This window comes from Temnothorax americanus, unplaced genomic scaffold (genome assembly GCF_048541705.1).
Source record: "Temnothorax americanus isolate GAGA-0224 unplaced genomic scaffold, ASM4854170v1 Scaffold50, whole genome shotgun sequence".
NCBI classification, from domain to species: domain Eukaryota; kingdom Metazoa; phylum Arthropoda; class Insecta; order Hymenoptera; family Formicidae; genus Temnothorax; species Temnothorax americanus.
In genome coordinates, this window is record NW_027509658.1 from 418441 (window position 1) to 433230 (window position 14790).

General features: G+C 45.2%; 2 protein-coding genes across 4 annotated transcripts in view; one reads left to right on the top strand and one right to left on the bottom strand.

The window, feature by feature from the left end:
• Nucleotides 1-14790, top strand: part of LOC143904325 (uncharacterized) — a 198347-nt gene that overhangs the window by 170543 nt on the left and 13014 nt on the right. The window lies entirely within an intron of this gene.
• The window catches only part of Axud1 (AXIN1 up-regulated 1), a 49019-nt gene continuing 34578 nt past the window's right edge, over nucleotides 350-14790 (bottom strand). The window contains exons 1-5 of one of the 2 annotated variants that reach the window (XM_077418903.1): nucleotides 13335-14113; nucleotides 10117-12228; nucleotides 8872-9122; nucleotides 7256-7678; nucleotides 350-6121 (exon numbers count right to left, since the gene is read on the bottom strand). In XM_077418903.1, coding sequence (XP_077275029.1) covers nucleotides 4952-6121; nucleotides 7256-7678; nucleotides 8872-9122; nucleotides 10117-12217 — 3945 coding nt within the window. In that variant the 5' untranslated portion in view covers nucleotides 12218-12228; nucleotides 13335-14113 and the 3' untranslated portion in view covers nucleotides 350-4951. Of the gene's footprint in view, nucleotides 6122-7255; nucleotides 7679-8871; nucleotides 9123-10116; nucleotides 12229-13334; nucleotides 14114-14790 lie in introns of those variants that run through there. The other variant, XM_077418901.1, reaches the window with a different exon arrangement.

Below are 14790 nucleotides of genomic sequence, written 5' to 3' on the forward strand. Positions count from 1 at the left end.
TACGCATTAATTATCGCGTTCACTCTCTTATTGCCAATTTCTTTTATGTTTCCTAAATTTGTAAATTCACCTGATGAAAAAGGAGGCTTAGATCCGCAACAGGGTGTGGGTATCGTTTATTATATTATATAATGTACGGAATGGACATCCTGTTGCAGTTCTGAACCCGTTTTTTTATCAGTTGATTTATTAATCGTTTCAACTTCTTGGTATTTAAATTTCTAAATCCTTAAATGATCTTGCGAGGATGGTTAGCTTCAGTCGCTTTTATAACGTTAAACGGGCGGCAAGAAAATGAAGACGAAAGACAGAGACATTAGACATTTAGACGACAGACAGACAGACGAGAGACGTTTTTCACAACATTTAATAAAACACTATCAACTATGTATGCCTCTTTTTTACTCAAATACTCTAAAAGTTACTTACATACGTGTATAATCTTTTATATGTTTATTCTGTTTTTTTTTCTTCAATGCCACACGCGCGGACGTGTCATATCCCTCTCGCGTTTTTGGATGACCCCTCCCCCCATCCCTCCCCCTCCCATCGCGTTTCTTCGAAACGCTTCGTCACCTTTGCCCCTTTCTCTCCCTCCTTCTCTCTCTATCAATCAGCAATTTCTACCTTTCGCTCGTTTCTGTTAAGCACCGAATCACGATGAACACAGTGAGGTACGCCAGCGCGATCAAGGAGCGAAAAGAGAAAAAGGGGAAAAAAAAGAAGAAAAAGGGTGCCTGGCAAACCTCCGGGAACTGACACGTCCGGCCTCGAGTGTATATATGTATATACGCGTACGTATTTTGGGTATGTGTGTGTGTGTGTGTATGCATGTTTATTTACGCACGTGCATCCGTGTGTATAAATTTAATACTATCGTCGTATCGTTAACGCTTCGCTTATGTATAAGTGCTTCGATTAATCGTGGACACAGCGATCAACGTCCCGGGATGCGCTAAAGAGAGGACCGTTTTCTCTTGAAAATGTCTTCTATATACGGGGAATTACGATTGGTTGGTTTTCGGTATCTTTTTAATTTTTTTTTTATTTTTGGAGGATAACGGGTAGTGCAAAATGGTTAGTCGGAGTTGAATGGTGGTGCGGTGTGTCCCCTCACGAAAATCTCCCTCTCGGCCGTTCCTTTTCGTCGCGGAGAGCCGAGCCTGTCGCCTCAAGCGCGAATTTCCCTCTTCCTTTTTCTCTTGAGCTTCCTCTTCGCCCCTTATCGAATCTCTCGTGTCCGTCGAATTTCACCACTCGCGCACCTCCGAGAGGGAGTGTCTTTCCTCCCCTTCCTTCAGAGCGGAGAGATAATCGCGCGACTAAAGTCGTATATAATTACGTAGGCACCGTAATATCAGTTACAAATGTGTTCAACAATTTAAAATGGAGAACTTCAAATGTATCGAGCGCCAAATTATAAAAGTATGATTGCTCTAAAGATAGTCGCTATATGTATATATGTGTATATATATATGTATATATTTGTTTATTTATTTATAATTATAGAAATATAATTTGGGAAAACACATAATATAATATGCTGATAACGCATATATAAAATTAACTTCCCGTTCAGAACAAACAAATTAAAATTGCTTGACCATTCCGCGATTCCTGATCGTGACGATAAAATAATAGTATTATTTATATAAAAATAAAGTAATAACAATATTGTATACATTCCTATAAATACATTATATTTTTCGTAAAGTATATAGTTATATAATTTTAAAATATATCATTTTACATGCAATTTTGTATATATATCATTTTTTTATACATGCATAATTATAAATATAAAAGATCGCCCGCGCGAGAGCAAAAGTGCTTTTTTTTTTCTTTTTCGAAAAAATATCCCTCTGGCGCTCGACACGTTCGAGATCTTCACGCTTGGAATTCGCGAGAGAAGAAAATCGAAATCCGCGCTTCTTCGTCGATCGTTACTGGAAACATTCGCAGCTTCTACACTTGACCGGCGTAAAAAAAGTCCTATATAATTTATCTCTTAACCTACGAACTTGGCGTTGAACCGTTTTTTCTCTTTTTTTCTTTCTTTTTTTTTCGTATGCACAAGTATCACAAACGCTCACATTTTCACGCTCGTCGACGAATGTGTCATGTGTATACGTGTGCTTTTCTCGGTTTACATTTTTGGATGCGTTCGCGGAGCGCGCAATTAGCGTTATTGCGCCATTCTATCCTTGTTTTACATCTAATGAACAATAAAGATAAAGTGATGCAATAGCGCTAATAGCGTGCATCACGAACTCACTTTTTATCATTTTGCTGTTCTAGTTTTGTTATCCTCGCCGTTTAAAGACGACAATTAACGAAACGTTGTGTTGGCTTCGTTTGCCTCGCTTCCAAAATTCCGCTCTAGACCGCTTCGGCAGCTCTAACGATTCGAGAGATCCAAAATCCTCACTCTGGAATTTCGTCCTCACCGAAAAACGCATTTTACAGAATCTTATTTTTCTTCTTTTTTCCGCAAAATCAATCATGTAAATTTCGATTTAATCAGAGTTCTATTTGATAAATTTCGTTATAAAATATTGAACAAATTGTACATATTTTTATTAAATGTATATAGTACTTATATGAGAGAAAATCATATAAATATTATATAAATTTTTATATAAAAATATTGAATACAGATTTAATATTTATATATATATATGTATATAAATTTCGATATTACAGTACATTGTGTGCGCAATATATTTGATATATTGCATAAAATATATATAAATGATATAAATCTTCAAAATTCAACTGTTTGTGTGTGTTTTCGTGTGTATTTGTATATTTGTGTATACATGTGCATTCCAGAACGATTCTCTCGAATTAGAGCGAGCGCAGATTCGCTCTAGATCGATACATTATCCGCAGCCTCTGACCCGAGACTCGCCCAAAAGGGCATACGACCCGCTCCCGGTCGGTCGTCTCTACGCTTAAAGTTAGATATTATAAACTGCAATCTATAAGCTGATCCCATGTGTTATTTCTTGGTCACAACCTCGTTGAAATCTTTTCCCACCATTGCTCACGGATCGCTCTTGAACATTTCCGACGAGAATTCCAAAGCTCGGAAGGTCCTACCTCGAGATCTTCCAGGTTCAGATCTTCGTCTCGTAGAACGTACATCGTCGTCGACCGGATAGCGAAATTTTCGTATCACGAAGTGACTTAGGGGATGCTGGAGTGGCAAGAATTACCGACATTTTTTTGAACGGACTAAACTTTGAATTGGCTTTACGAAATTGAAAAAACTTTTTTACAGAATTAAAGTGCGCACAAAAACGGAGTGCGCTGCAGTCGATTTTACATCAAAAACAAAAAAAAAAAGAAAAATTATAGTTTTGTTATCGATTTTTGCAGTCGACTCGTGACAGCATTTACTGCACATAAAAATTTCGACTTTGTACGTATAAAATAAGCATGCAGCGCACTCAGGATTACAAAAAAGAACAATGTTGTGCTTTCAGAAATAAGTCTAGAAGCTTTAGTATAAGAGAAAAATTTGTCTGAAAATCTCATATATATGTATGCATGTGGAGTAGTGTTGCGTGTAGCAAGAGATAGCGCAGCAATCGAACAAAGGACAAATGTCATTTCGTTAAACAAAGACAGATATAGATAAAACAAAATTAGAAATGTTGACATTATCGACACCGAGGAAGTTCGGCCGTCACTCCAGCATCCCCTTAAGGGGATCCTAAAGCAAAGGCCGAACTTCCTCGATGTCGGTAATGTCAACATTTCTAATCCTGTTTTCTATGGCTGCGGTCCACTTGACGCTACAAATGCTTCGAAGCATTCCTCTTCTCTTTTCTTTCAATGAAGAAAGAAAGAGAAGAAGGATGCTCCAAAGAATTTGTAGCGTCAAGTGGACCCCGCAGTATGTCATATATCTATATCTGTCCTTGTCTAACGAGAGGCATCTGTCCTTGTTTCGCGTGCTGCGCTATCTCTCGCTACGCGCAATGTCAACCTGAATGTGCTTTTGCACATATAAAAGTTTATTTAAACTAATCTTTTTTTCTAGGCGTTGAATCTTAGTTCTATTTACACAATATTGTTCCTACATGTTGTCCCTAGGTCATGCCGGTCTAACTTTGTAGATATTTATTGTGGAATTTTTGTACAAAGCAAATATTGTCGTCACGTTTACCAAAAATTTACAAAAATATTAACTTTTTTTGTTTTCGATATAAATTCGACCACCATGACCTAGATTTTGATGCGTACTTTAATTCTAGACAAGAATTTTGCATTTCTATAAAGCCAATTAAAAGATTAGTGCTAAGAAAAAAAGCCGGTATTACAGACGGCTTTAGGATCCCCTTAACCAATCCGTTGATCCTCAGGATTAAGGATGGCGCCGACGATGACATCGCGACTCTCCATCCCAGGTGGACGCACACGTCGTAGCCATAAAATTCCCTAACGATCTCTGGGCGAGATCTCTCAAAAACGCGATGCCCTGGCCCCGGGAGATCTTCCATCTCCCTCGGAGGGCGCTACGTTCACCCCTGTTCGAGTATCGCATGGGAGAGTGAACAATTTCGGAGTTGCCTCCTCTGTCTAGATTGTCCTCGAAGTCCTCGTTTCCGAGATTATCGCAAAATTGGAAGAGATCCGAAATATTTCGATCTTCCAGGCTTTGAAGAAACCGAGCCATCAAGATCGTTCACGGAGTGCGTCGAGTGTCTCCATATTCAACGGATCAACGGAGTCCGTTGTCCAAACGATCCTGGGCAAAGAGCTCGAGGGAAACGAACTGTCGAGCGCTGAGGGCCCAGTTCCTTGTTCTCGAGCTCATCCCGCGAGCAGGAAAGGGCTTCACCCTTCCGATTTTGAAAAGATAAGCGGCGATCTTTCGGCGCGCACTGAGCGTCCTCAGTACTTGTCCTGGTTACAGTTCCCCGCGAGGTAGGCTTTCTTCATCCTAGGCAGACACGGTCTCGACCATGGACTTCTTGATGATCTCGCCGAAGTTCTCGTCGCAGTCCTCGGACGCGCCATCGGGCTGTTGCTCGCTGGTGACCTGACCGGGCTCCATCATCTCCGCGACCTTGCCGGCCGTGCCGTGAGTACCGTAAGTACCGTGGTGCTGCTGCGGTTCGTGCATCTCGCCGTAGTACGAATACCTGCCGCTAAGGAGTTCCGAGAAAGGCTCGAGCTTGTTCTGCATCTGCTGTACCACCGTCGCGTTCATCGGCTGCACCGAGTTGGTGAGATTCGTGTACTGCGCGGTACTCGTGGCGTCATCCTGCGCGAACACCGTCACGTCGTAGGACGAGTGCTGCTGCTGTTGCTGCTGCTGGCTCTGCGACAGCTGCGGCTGCATTTGGTGCACCTGGCCGGCGCAGCCACCCTGAAGACCGGTGCCCGCGGTGTCCTGGGGCCCGCCGTAGGGCCCGTAGTGCGCGAAGGCGGCCGGATTGGGCGGCGACTGGAATTGCGGCGGCTGGAACCGCGACGAGGATGGTAGACTCGCGTATCCGTAGTCCTGATACGAGGATTGCTGGAAGCTCATGCCGCCACCGCCATTGCCACCACCACCGCCGCCGTTAACGGTACCGCCGCTCTGCACGCCGGGCGAAAAGCTTTGAAAGGTCTGGCCGAATTCCGGGTGCAGCTTCCGTTGCACGACGACCGATTGGCTGCTATCCACCGCGTCTTCGCTCGCGTAACAGTCGTCCCTGATGGCGTACAAGTCCAGACTGTCCTCCCGCGTGCCGGGCACTTCCGGTTGGCAACCAGCCACGCCAGCTCCGACACTCTCGTGACTCGTCTCGTAGTGCAAGGTCGTGAATCCGCCACCTCCCCCGGGTCCCGTACCCGGGATCGCGCACGCGTCGCCGCCCACGGTAGCGTCCATTCCCAAGGAACCGATGTCTCTCAGGGAACGAACACCCCTACCTTGTCCCTGATTGTCCACTAGCTGCTCATGATCGCCGCCGACGTCCTCCTCGCGCTGCTTCTTCTCCAACTCTAATCGCATCAGCGTATGAATGAAATGCGTTCGCACCCGCACAGGGTTAAATTCGATCCTGCCTGTGCTATTCGCGCAACCGTCCCGCGTGCAGCCGCAAGGGAAACCCGGTCGATCCACCTGGAAACCGAATACAATGAAAAATCGTTTAACACTTCTCTGAATCGGTCTTTTTTTGCAGGTAAAGAAAGATCGATCCCAAGCTTTACCCGTTAATCCTTCAGCTTATCCAGTTAAACTGATCTGAACTGATTGTGAGTAGAACGTGTTAACACAAACAGGAAGATTAATCGTCGGAAGGATTCAATGCAACGGCGGTCTTAGAAAATTTTGACAGATTAATCTCCAATTAATACATTGAGCTCAAACTGGAGAATATTAAATTTACACGAATTTTCGTGAATTTTTAAAAAGGAGGTCAGAAGATTTCAATTTTTCATTTCGCATTCAATCAAAGTTTCTTAAATTTTACATATTTGAAGGATGTGCTCTCCCTTTCTAAAACGTTTCGTTAGAAACCAGATAGCCAAATTATCGCAATATAAAGAGAAACAAGACCGTTTGATATACAATCAGTTTAGAAAAAAAATATTATTTACGATCTGAGCTGGATCTTGATAGCCTAATAATATTTATAATTAGGAAAGAGATACATGTTACATATATTTTACTATTCCAATGGAAACTGTGTTTTAAGTCCAACAAATTAATTGGTGCGCAGTTTACTAGGTTGCAAAATATGTTATACTATGTACTAAATACACACAGAAATATTATTAGACTACCAAGATCCAGCTCGAATCGTAAATGTCATTTTTCTTCTAAATTATCACGTTGAATCATTCAATTAATTTATAACAGTAAAATGTTAATTCTACTTGTGTTCTGCGAATCTCTCTCTCTCTCTCTCTCTCTGTACAATAACATTAATAATTAGAATAAGAGAATAATGTAGATTTGTCGCGTGGAGCTTTTTACGATAACATTGTGAAATTAAATTAAATACACAAATTGTATGCTCGCTTTATAAAGCTCTCCAAGTATAGAGAGAGATTTATGTATAATATTATATATATATATATATATATATATATATATATAAATATATTTATACTATAATATATATATATATTTTTTTTTATCTTTTATCGTCTTCATTATATTTCAAACTTGTATGAATCTACTGTATGTGATAGGCGTATTCCAAAATTTAAATTGCTCTATTCTACCCTTCTCTCTCTTTCTCTTTCTCACCTGACACTTTACGTTGGCCCTGCTACAAGGACAGCTCTCGGGATCGCAGTATCCCTTGCAGCCGCATCCGCAGTGTTCCCTGCTGGCGCGGATATCGCGGCATTCGTCCTTCTCGACGCCGTCTATCCTCCGCACCCCGGCGGCCCGGAGAAGTGCCCGGCGCTGCCACGTGGGCACCGGCTGCAGGAAGTAATAGCTGTCGATGTCGAGCTCCTCGTTGTCGCTCGGCTCCTCGTCGGTGTCGTCGCTCGGGTCCTCCGAGCTCGACGCCGTCTCGGTCACGCAATTGGTCGCGCAATTGCGCTCGGAACGCAACTGCGCGAGTCGCGCGCGGTGAATCCGCCTCTGCTCGGCTGCGTGCTCCGACAACGAGAACCTCTCCGCGTGCGTGTGCGTCGCGTTCATGCCCAGAGTGCTGCCGCCCTATAACCGGGAGGATCGATCTCTCGCGTCTCTTTTGCATAAATCCGCGCACAAACACCATGAGTATATTTATTTATTCAACGATCGGAGTTGAGCTTTCGAAAATACAAACAGTAAGAGAACAACAAGCGTATATTGATAATAACATATATCGATGATAAAAAAGCGACTCTTTGTCATCCTATTTTTATTACTTCAAACTTGTATGAATTTACAAATCGAAATAATAATAGACATAATGATAATAATAAAATATAATAGTGATACAAATAAATAAAAAAGGCTCAGCAATAAAATATGTGAATGATATTACGCTATTATCATCAGATCGGTAAACAAAATTTGTGTGTTCATTTCTTTCCCTACTAGCTAAAATCTTACGTGGAACTAATAAGTAACGTTATATCACGATCACGATGCCATATAATTTTATTGTAAAGTAATAACACACAAAAGGAAAAGGGAATCGACGGTGTCTTATACAAATTTGATAGCGAATATTATCGTGGTATTATCGAATGGTATTATAAATGACGCGAGGTATAGAGAGGGAGGAATTGAAAGAGGAGTTGTCTTGATGCGTGAACGCGATTGAAAGAAAGAAGGATTGATCGTATCTTTATATACATATAAAATCGATCGCGCTCACATACTCGCGAGGTGGTTTTACAAATGACGGCAAGATTTTCCGTCATAAACAACTTTGGACGCTTGTTAGTCATTCTCTCCCGGTCCGTATAAATAAAATCTTGATATCGGCATAGTAAAATAAAAATATATCTCTTGCCTCGATGATTTATGCGCGATTATATATAATAATATAAAGGAGAAGAGAAAATTGTGAAAAAGTAAATAAACAATAATTAAATAATTAATATGTGAGAAGACAATTAGAAGTTTTATAACGAGCAATGCACGAAGCGTATTGATTGTAAAGTGAACGATAGCGAATAAACAGACAAATGAATACATATTTTCCATATTCATACTCTACCGGAACAATGGAATTGAATTGGAATAAAAATATACGAAATTTAAATGTGCGGCATTCAACGAACCATTTTTTGCAAGTGTAGCGAGGCAGTCAGAATATAGACATAAAGAAAAGACATATCGCGAAATTATAGCACAAACGTTGTCCGCGAGCTGAAAGGGCCAGACGGGAAGAATTAGGGACTAATTTTCGGACTTGCCTGGGAAGGTACGCAGGTGAAGCCCTGCGCCCTGGAGAAGTAATAAACCGTCACCGCGTCGAAGTGGATGTTGCGCTTCTTCTTCAGGGGCTCGTCGACGTTGCCCCGCGACTCGTCGTTCTCCATGCAGTCGGTCAATCTGCGCTTCAGGTTGCTCTTGGCCGGAAGCGCCCGGAAGCTCGTCAGGGGCAGCTGGCCCGGCGTCCCGGACGTCTCCGAGGACGCCGCGTAGCCGTCCAACTGATTTACGCCTGAAAGACACGAGATAACAAATCTCTAACGAAAAGACACGTGAGACGAGTTATACAGGAACCGCGACGACGATCTTAAGATTCCGGCACATTACGACGACTTATCGAGAAAGAAAACTTGTGAAATTTTTTTTGCGAAGTATTGAAATCGATATCTGTTAGCGAGAGATTCGGGGGAGAGTAACGGTTATTTTTTTTTTTTTTTTTTTTTTTTCATCAAAGGGGAAGAGTCCCTCGTGGCGACGGGGAAATTTCTTTTCGTCGATAAACAACAAAATTCCTTATTCGTCCTTCGAAGCAGGTTTTACCGCGACGAGATATTAATTCGAGGCTTAGGCGTTGAGATAGAAGTCGACTGGTTGACATTTTCGCCGTGAAAAGTTCACTCTGATTTTTATCGGGTAAAACAACGCTTTCCGCTTGTTCTGAGACACCCGGTGTATCGCGCGTTGACAATCGATGCGAGGCTTATCGAGTTGCGCTCTGCTCGCTCGCTCGTTGGACAGCTTCGACCAGCAAACGCGAGACTGGATTGGTAAGGGGAATCCTCGCGGAGTCTAAATATTTCGCGTTTTATAAGAATAAAAGAAATCTTTAAGCCGATTGTGTCTAATTTAGGATGATTATCTTTAGAATTTTACACTTAATACCAATCTCTTTATTAAAAGATCGCATTAAAGCAGCATTTACCAAGAGCTTTTTTTGTACAAGGTGAAGTGATAAGACAATCCTCGTACAGATAACAATTTAAACATCAAATAATTAAAATGTTAAATAACACATTAGTCCAGAAATTGAATATAAAGTAGAATAGATATGTACAGCGTTTCGTAACACTGATAGCAGGATCGATAAACTCCAAGTTTCAATAGGCGCATCAAAATGACTCGCATCCAGAACTTCATGACAATTCTACACTTTCATCGAAGTCACTACATAGAGAAAGAAGACGTCAGATTCTTACAAGTATTTTGAAAGATAAAGTGCTTCTTACCTTTCTCCTTGTCAGAGAGGATGTCGTCCGGGAGTCTATCGAGGAAGGAAGTCTCCGAGTCGCTTTCCGGCGCAGGTGCCGGTCCCGAGTCACCGGGGATCTCGTTCCCCAGTCCGGAGTCGCTCCCATCGGATCTGACTTCGTCTCTGGCGCCGGTCGCCAAGGCCAGGCTCTCGGCGGAGTCCTCGGTGTACGCTTCTGGCCGGTCGGCCTCCAATCTCGTCATGATTGGCGCCATCGCCTCCACGCAGCACAGAGCGACCCCCTCGGAGCAGGGTAGCTGATCGGGCGCCACGTCGACGTCGCGCAACTCGTGGCGGATGCTCGCGATGGGCGACACCTCCGAACTGTCGGAGGCGGTCTCCGTTTCCGTCTCGGTGTCGACGCCCTCGGCAACGTCCACGGATACCTCCGGCGTCTCCTCCGGCGAGCTCGGCATTGTCTCCGACGAATCGAGCTCGTTGGATACGCGGCTGTCCTCAGCCGAGCTCGCCAAGACCACCTCCTCGTCCTCCTCGAGCTTGCCGATCACCGCGACGGGCGCGGACCCGTCATCCTTCTCGAGCTCCCTCGTGGTTCCGCTCTCCTCGGCGTTCTCCGATCGCGATACAGGCCCCGTGACCCCGTCGCCGATTCGCTCCAGCATCACCTTACACTTCTTCAAGATCAGTCCATTGTCCGGAGTACAAAGTCCATCCTCCGTCAGTTCGTACTTCTTTGATCTGGTCATCGGAGACGAGCCGCTCTGCCACCGTTGCTTCTTTAGGCCCTTCTCCTGAACCTCCGTGATCTCTGCGAACGAGTCGCGCTTCTCCTCGACGGAATCTTTTCTTTCACCGGAGAAAGGCGAACTCTCATCGACGACGTAGTCCCATATGTTCTCGCTCGTGTTTATCAAAACATTCTTCTTCTTTAAATCCTCGACGCGATTCAGGACAACGGATAGATTTCGACAGATAGGACTTGACGGTGTCGTCGCAAAACCAGTCGTCGTTTCGCACATTTTGGTCGAAATGCAAAACTCGCTTCCAGCTACGTTCGTGGCTACATTCGTGTCTTTAACGTCGTCTTGACGCGACTCCATTGTCCCGTCCGGGCTGTCGCTTCTCGAGAATATCGAAGAAGTCGCGTCGATGCCGCGCGTCGTAATTTCCCTCTCGCTGTCGTAATCCATCTTTCTGCTCGCACAGTTTAACGTGTCCTCGACGCTGTCGAGGACGCTGCTCGTGCACTCTGAAGGACCTGCGCCGATCCTGCCGATCACTTCTCTCCCCTCCTCCTCGTTCGCTTCCTTTCCGTGATTCTGATCGACGTCCTGAATCTGGGAATCGTTCGTCACGGACGATCCCGCCGAGACGTCGTTACACCTCGGTGTTACCCTACCGTCAAGCTCGTCCCCGAAAAGACAGGAGGACTCCGAGGTCAGGGACACCTCGCCCAGAGTCCTCTCCCGCAGGCTCACCAACACCGGCAACAGCCTCCTGACATCATTCCTAAGCTGGGTCGCCTGCTCTTCCGAGATCTCGATACCGATCCTCTTGATCTCGGCGCCGATCGGCAGAAATTCACTCGCGGCCGGTCTCTTTCTGGAAACATCCGGCGACTTGGACCTCTCGATCCCATTCTCCCACACCTCCGAACATTCTCCGACGTCGCGATCTTGCGGCTCGGACGTTCTCGGCGAGCCGTCAAGTTCCCGAAGAGTATTTTCCGTCGATTTTGCGTCGATCTCGTCCTTTTCATTTCTCTCATCCTCGTCGACTTTCTTTCCTATCGTTAGACCCATATTCGCTTCTTTTTCTTCTTTTTCCTCTCCTGCTTGATCCTCTTCCGGCTTATCACTGGATTGCCTCGCTTCGGATACTTCGTTCTCTGGTCTCTCGTCCGATGTCTCGCACACCATCACCAAGTCCTCGCGCGAGTCCTGCATGACGGGTGGACGCGCCGCGTAATCGTCATCGTCGTCGGCATCCGTTATTGCTATCGTTATCGTTGTTGTTGTCCCGCCTGGCGACGGTGCGCCTTCCGCCACGGCCTCCACTGAGGTGGAATCCTCTTGGGCCTCAACGAAACAGTCCTGACGGGCCGAAGGTGATTCCATCTCGGGTTTTTCTGCAAGAACCAAGTTTAATTGAAAATTAAAAGACAGTTGTACGTTCTTAACGAAGGAATAATCGATTAGGGGTTTTCTGTGGCATTAAGAACGACGGTAAAATTATCGATGAGTACAGTGGCCAATATAGTATATCTCGCAAGTAACAAAGGTTATTAAAACGAAATGTTAAAGTCATGTAAGTCTTACGATGAAATAAAAAAATGATTAATTTTTATGTGTAATGTATAAAAATAATTATATACATTATATTATATTATATTATATTGTATATTTGTTTATATTTCTATACAAATAAATATATGTTTATAGTGCTGCTAGGAAAGATATACACAGATATTATTCGAAAATATGTATCAAATCAAACTATTAAACGAAATATAAATATTCGAATTCCGCAAAAACAAAATAAAAACACCGAGACAGAGTTTATATACAGATCAGGGTGGAATTACACGATCGCACAGAGTAAAATATAAAGATATCGAAATGACCAACATAGAATACAGATTAATTGGGTCGTTTTACATTCATCGCGGGAAAACGACTTTTGGCCCACCCTCTCTCCTCCGGCGGGTAGATGATTTTACCGGTATTATAATCAACGATCATTGCGCTCTACCTTTTTCACGAAAAATACATAAGCAAACCGGGGAGAGAACGGGGAAATCAATAATCCGCGCACTGATATCGCGCGCACCGTTGCTAAACCCAGAAGAGAATAAGAGCGAGCGAGCGAGCGAATGAGCGAGAGAGAGGGCGCGAGGAAGGGAGGGAGGGAAATAGGGAAAAAACATCGATGCGGGAAGGAAAATCAATTTCCTCTGGAGCCTAGCGCAATCCCTACCCGAAACCCTTTCGATACATTTTCCTTATCGTCCTCGAATACAAGATACACCGCGATCAGGGGCCTACATAATATAATCTTGGCCGGAGATTATTGATTCAAAGCGACGGTGAAAGGGGGGACAAATGGGGGGCGACAAGGAGCACCCCCGTTCGTGTCGTGTGGACAAGTACTATGCGCGCGAATTACTCTCGGGGACCCTAAAACCGTCAGCAGGGACCCCCCCCCCGGATCGTAAAGAGGGGGAAGATCTTTTACCTTGAAGTCGCGCAATCCTTCCTTCACAGCTTAGTCCAGTTCTGTGCCCCTCGACTGCGGCGCGAGGGTTCGCGATCTGAGCAGCCCCGCGGTCCCTTTCTCTTTCTCTCTCTGGGGGGAGAAGATCGTCTTAAGTTGTCTCGCGACTCCGGTTACTACCGTCGGCGTCGTCCCGTTCGCGAGGGCCCGCGAGATGTTGATGGTGCGGTCCCATTGCAGGACCAGACGCGTCCTCGTCCGAGCAGGGGGACGACGAGTGGCTCGGGCACAACATTCGCGATTGGCGAAATAATCCGGGGACACGAGCGGAGATGAGAGGAGGTCTACCGGCTACTCGCCGACACTCTCATGGGAAACGAAACGCGCGAGATTCACCCCTGGAGATTCATCCGACCGCGCAGCCGGGGATTCCCCGAGATGTCCGGGAGTCCCGAGAGGAATCGACGGATCGTCGAAAAAACTGACGAAGGAGTAACTCGAAGTGAACCAACGTGAACGTGAAGAGGAGACGGTCGGAGTTAGCTCATCTAGCGAGGAATCCCGGTCTGCGACGCGGAAGAAGAACGTTTAAATCAAAAAAGTAACTGACGTCCTTTTCGAAAATGACGAACGTCGATGATAACGTGAAGGCGCGACGATGACGACGACGAGGACGATGTGTTAAAAGGAAGGACGAAGGGGGACCGAGTTAGCGACGTAGCGTGGAGAACGACGGAGGTGGTGCGGCGCGTTCGACAGCTCGGAGCAGAGTGAGCGGAGGCGGCGTCAGCGTCGCCGCTCTCGGCGTCATCGACGACGCCGACGTCGACGCCGACGCCGACGCCGACGTCGCGCTCTCGGATCCCCTCGGCTCGGCTCGACCCGGCTCGGGCTCGGATAGAAGACACGCCGAGGACGTGTGTTGGTGAATGCGTAATGGAGTGGTGCACACGGGGCGCGCGCCGGCCGCGCCGCGGAGGAGCGCAGCGGTTCTCAAAGAGCACACCCGGTAGAGCGGATTAGTCATCGACGGTATCGGGCCGATCTTTCTTATCGCTCTTTTTTCGTGGTATTTTTAATTTCGCCGAATGGCGCGTGGCGACGCGTAAATTCTCTCTTTTTTTTATTATTCCGGCGAAGCAAAACAAATCGTGCGGTTTTGTTCTAACGAGATTCTGAAGTTCGCGCCGCGTTGCGAAAAAGATCGCCGAGTCGCCGAGTTAAAAAAATAAAACAGAAGTGACGTAATCAAGACGGCGCAGCTGGCGAAGGAGGCTCTCAAACAACAGTCACTCGAGAAAATGCGGGATAAATTGATATTTGACGTTTTGTTGCAAACAAATTATTATTTTTTTAATGTTCTGCGCGATATCTTTTACCGTTGCTTTTTCTTATATTGCATTGAATATGCAGTTGCACTTCGTTTTTCGATGCTACGTCGAGTAGAAATAGAAATCCGAATTGCATTCTTCCCGGC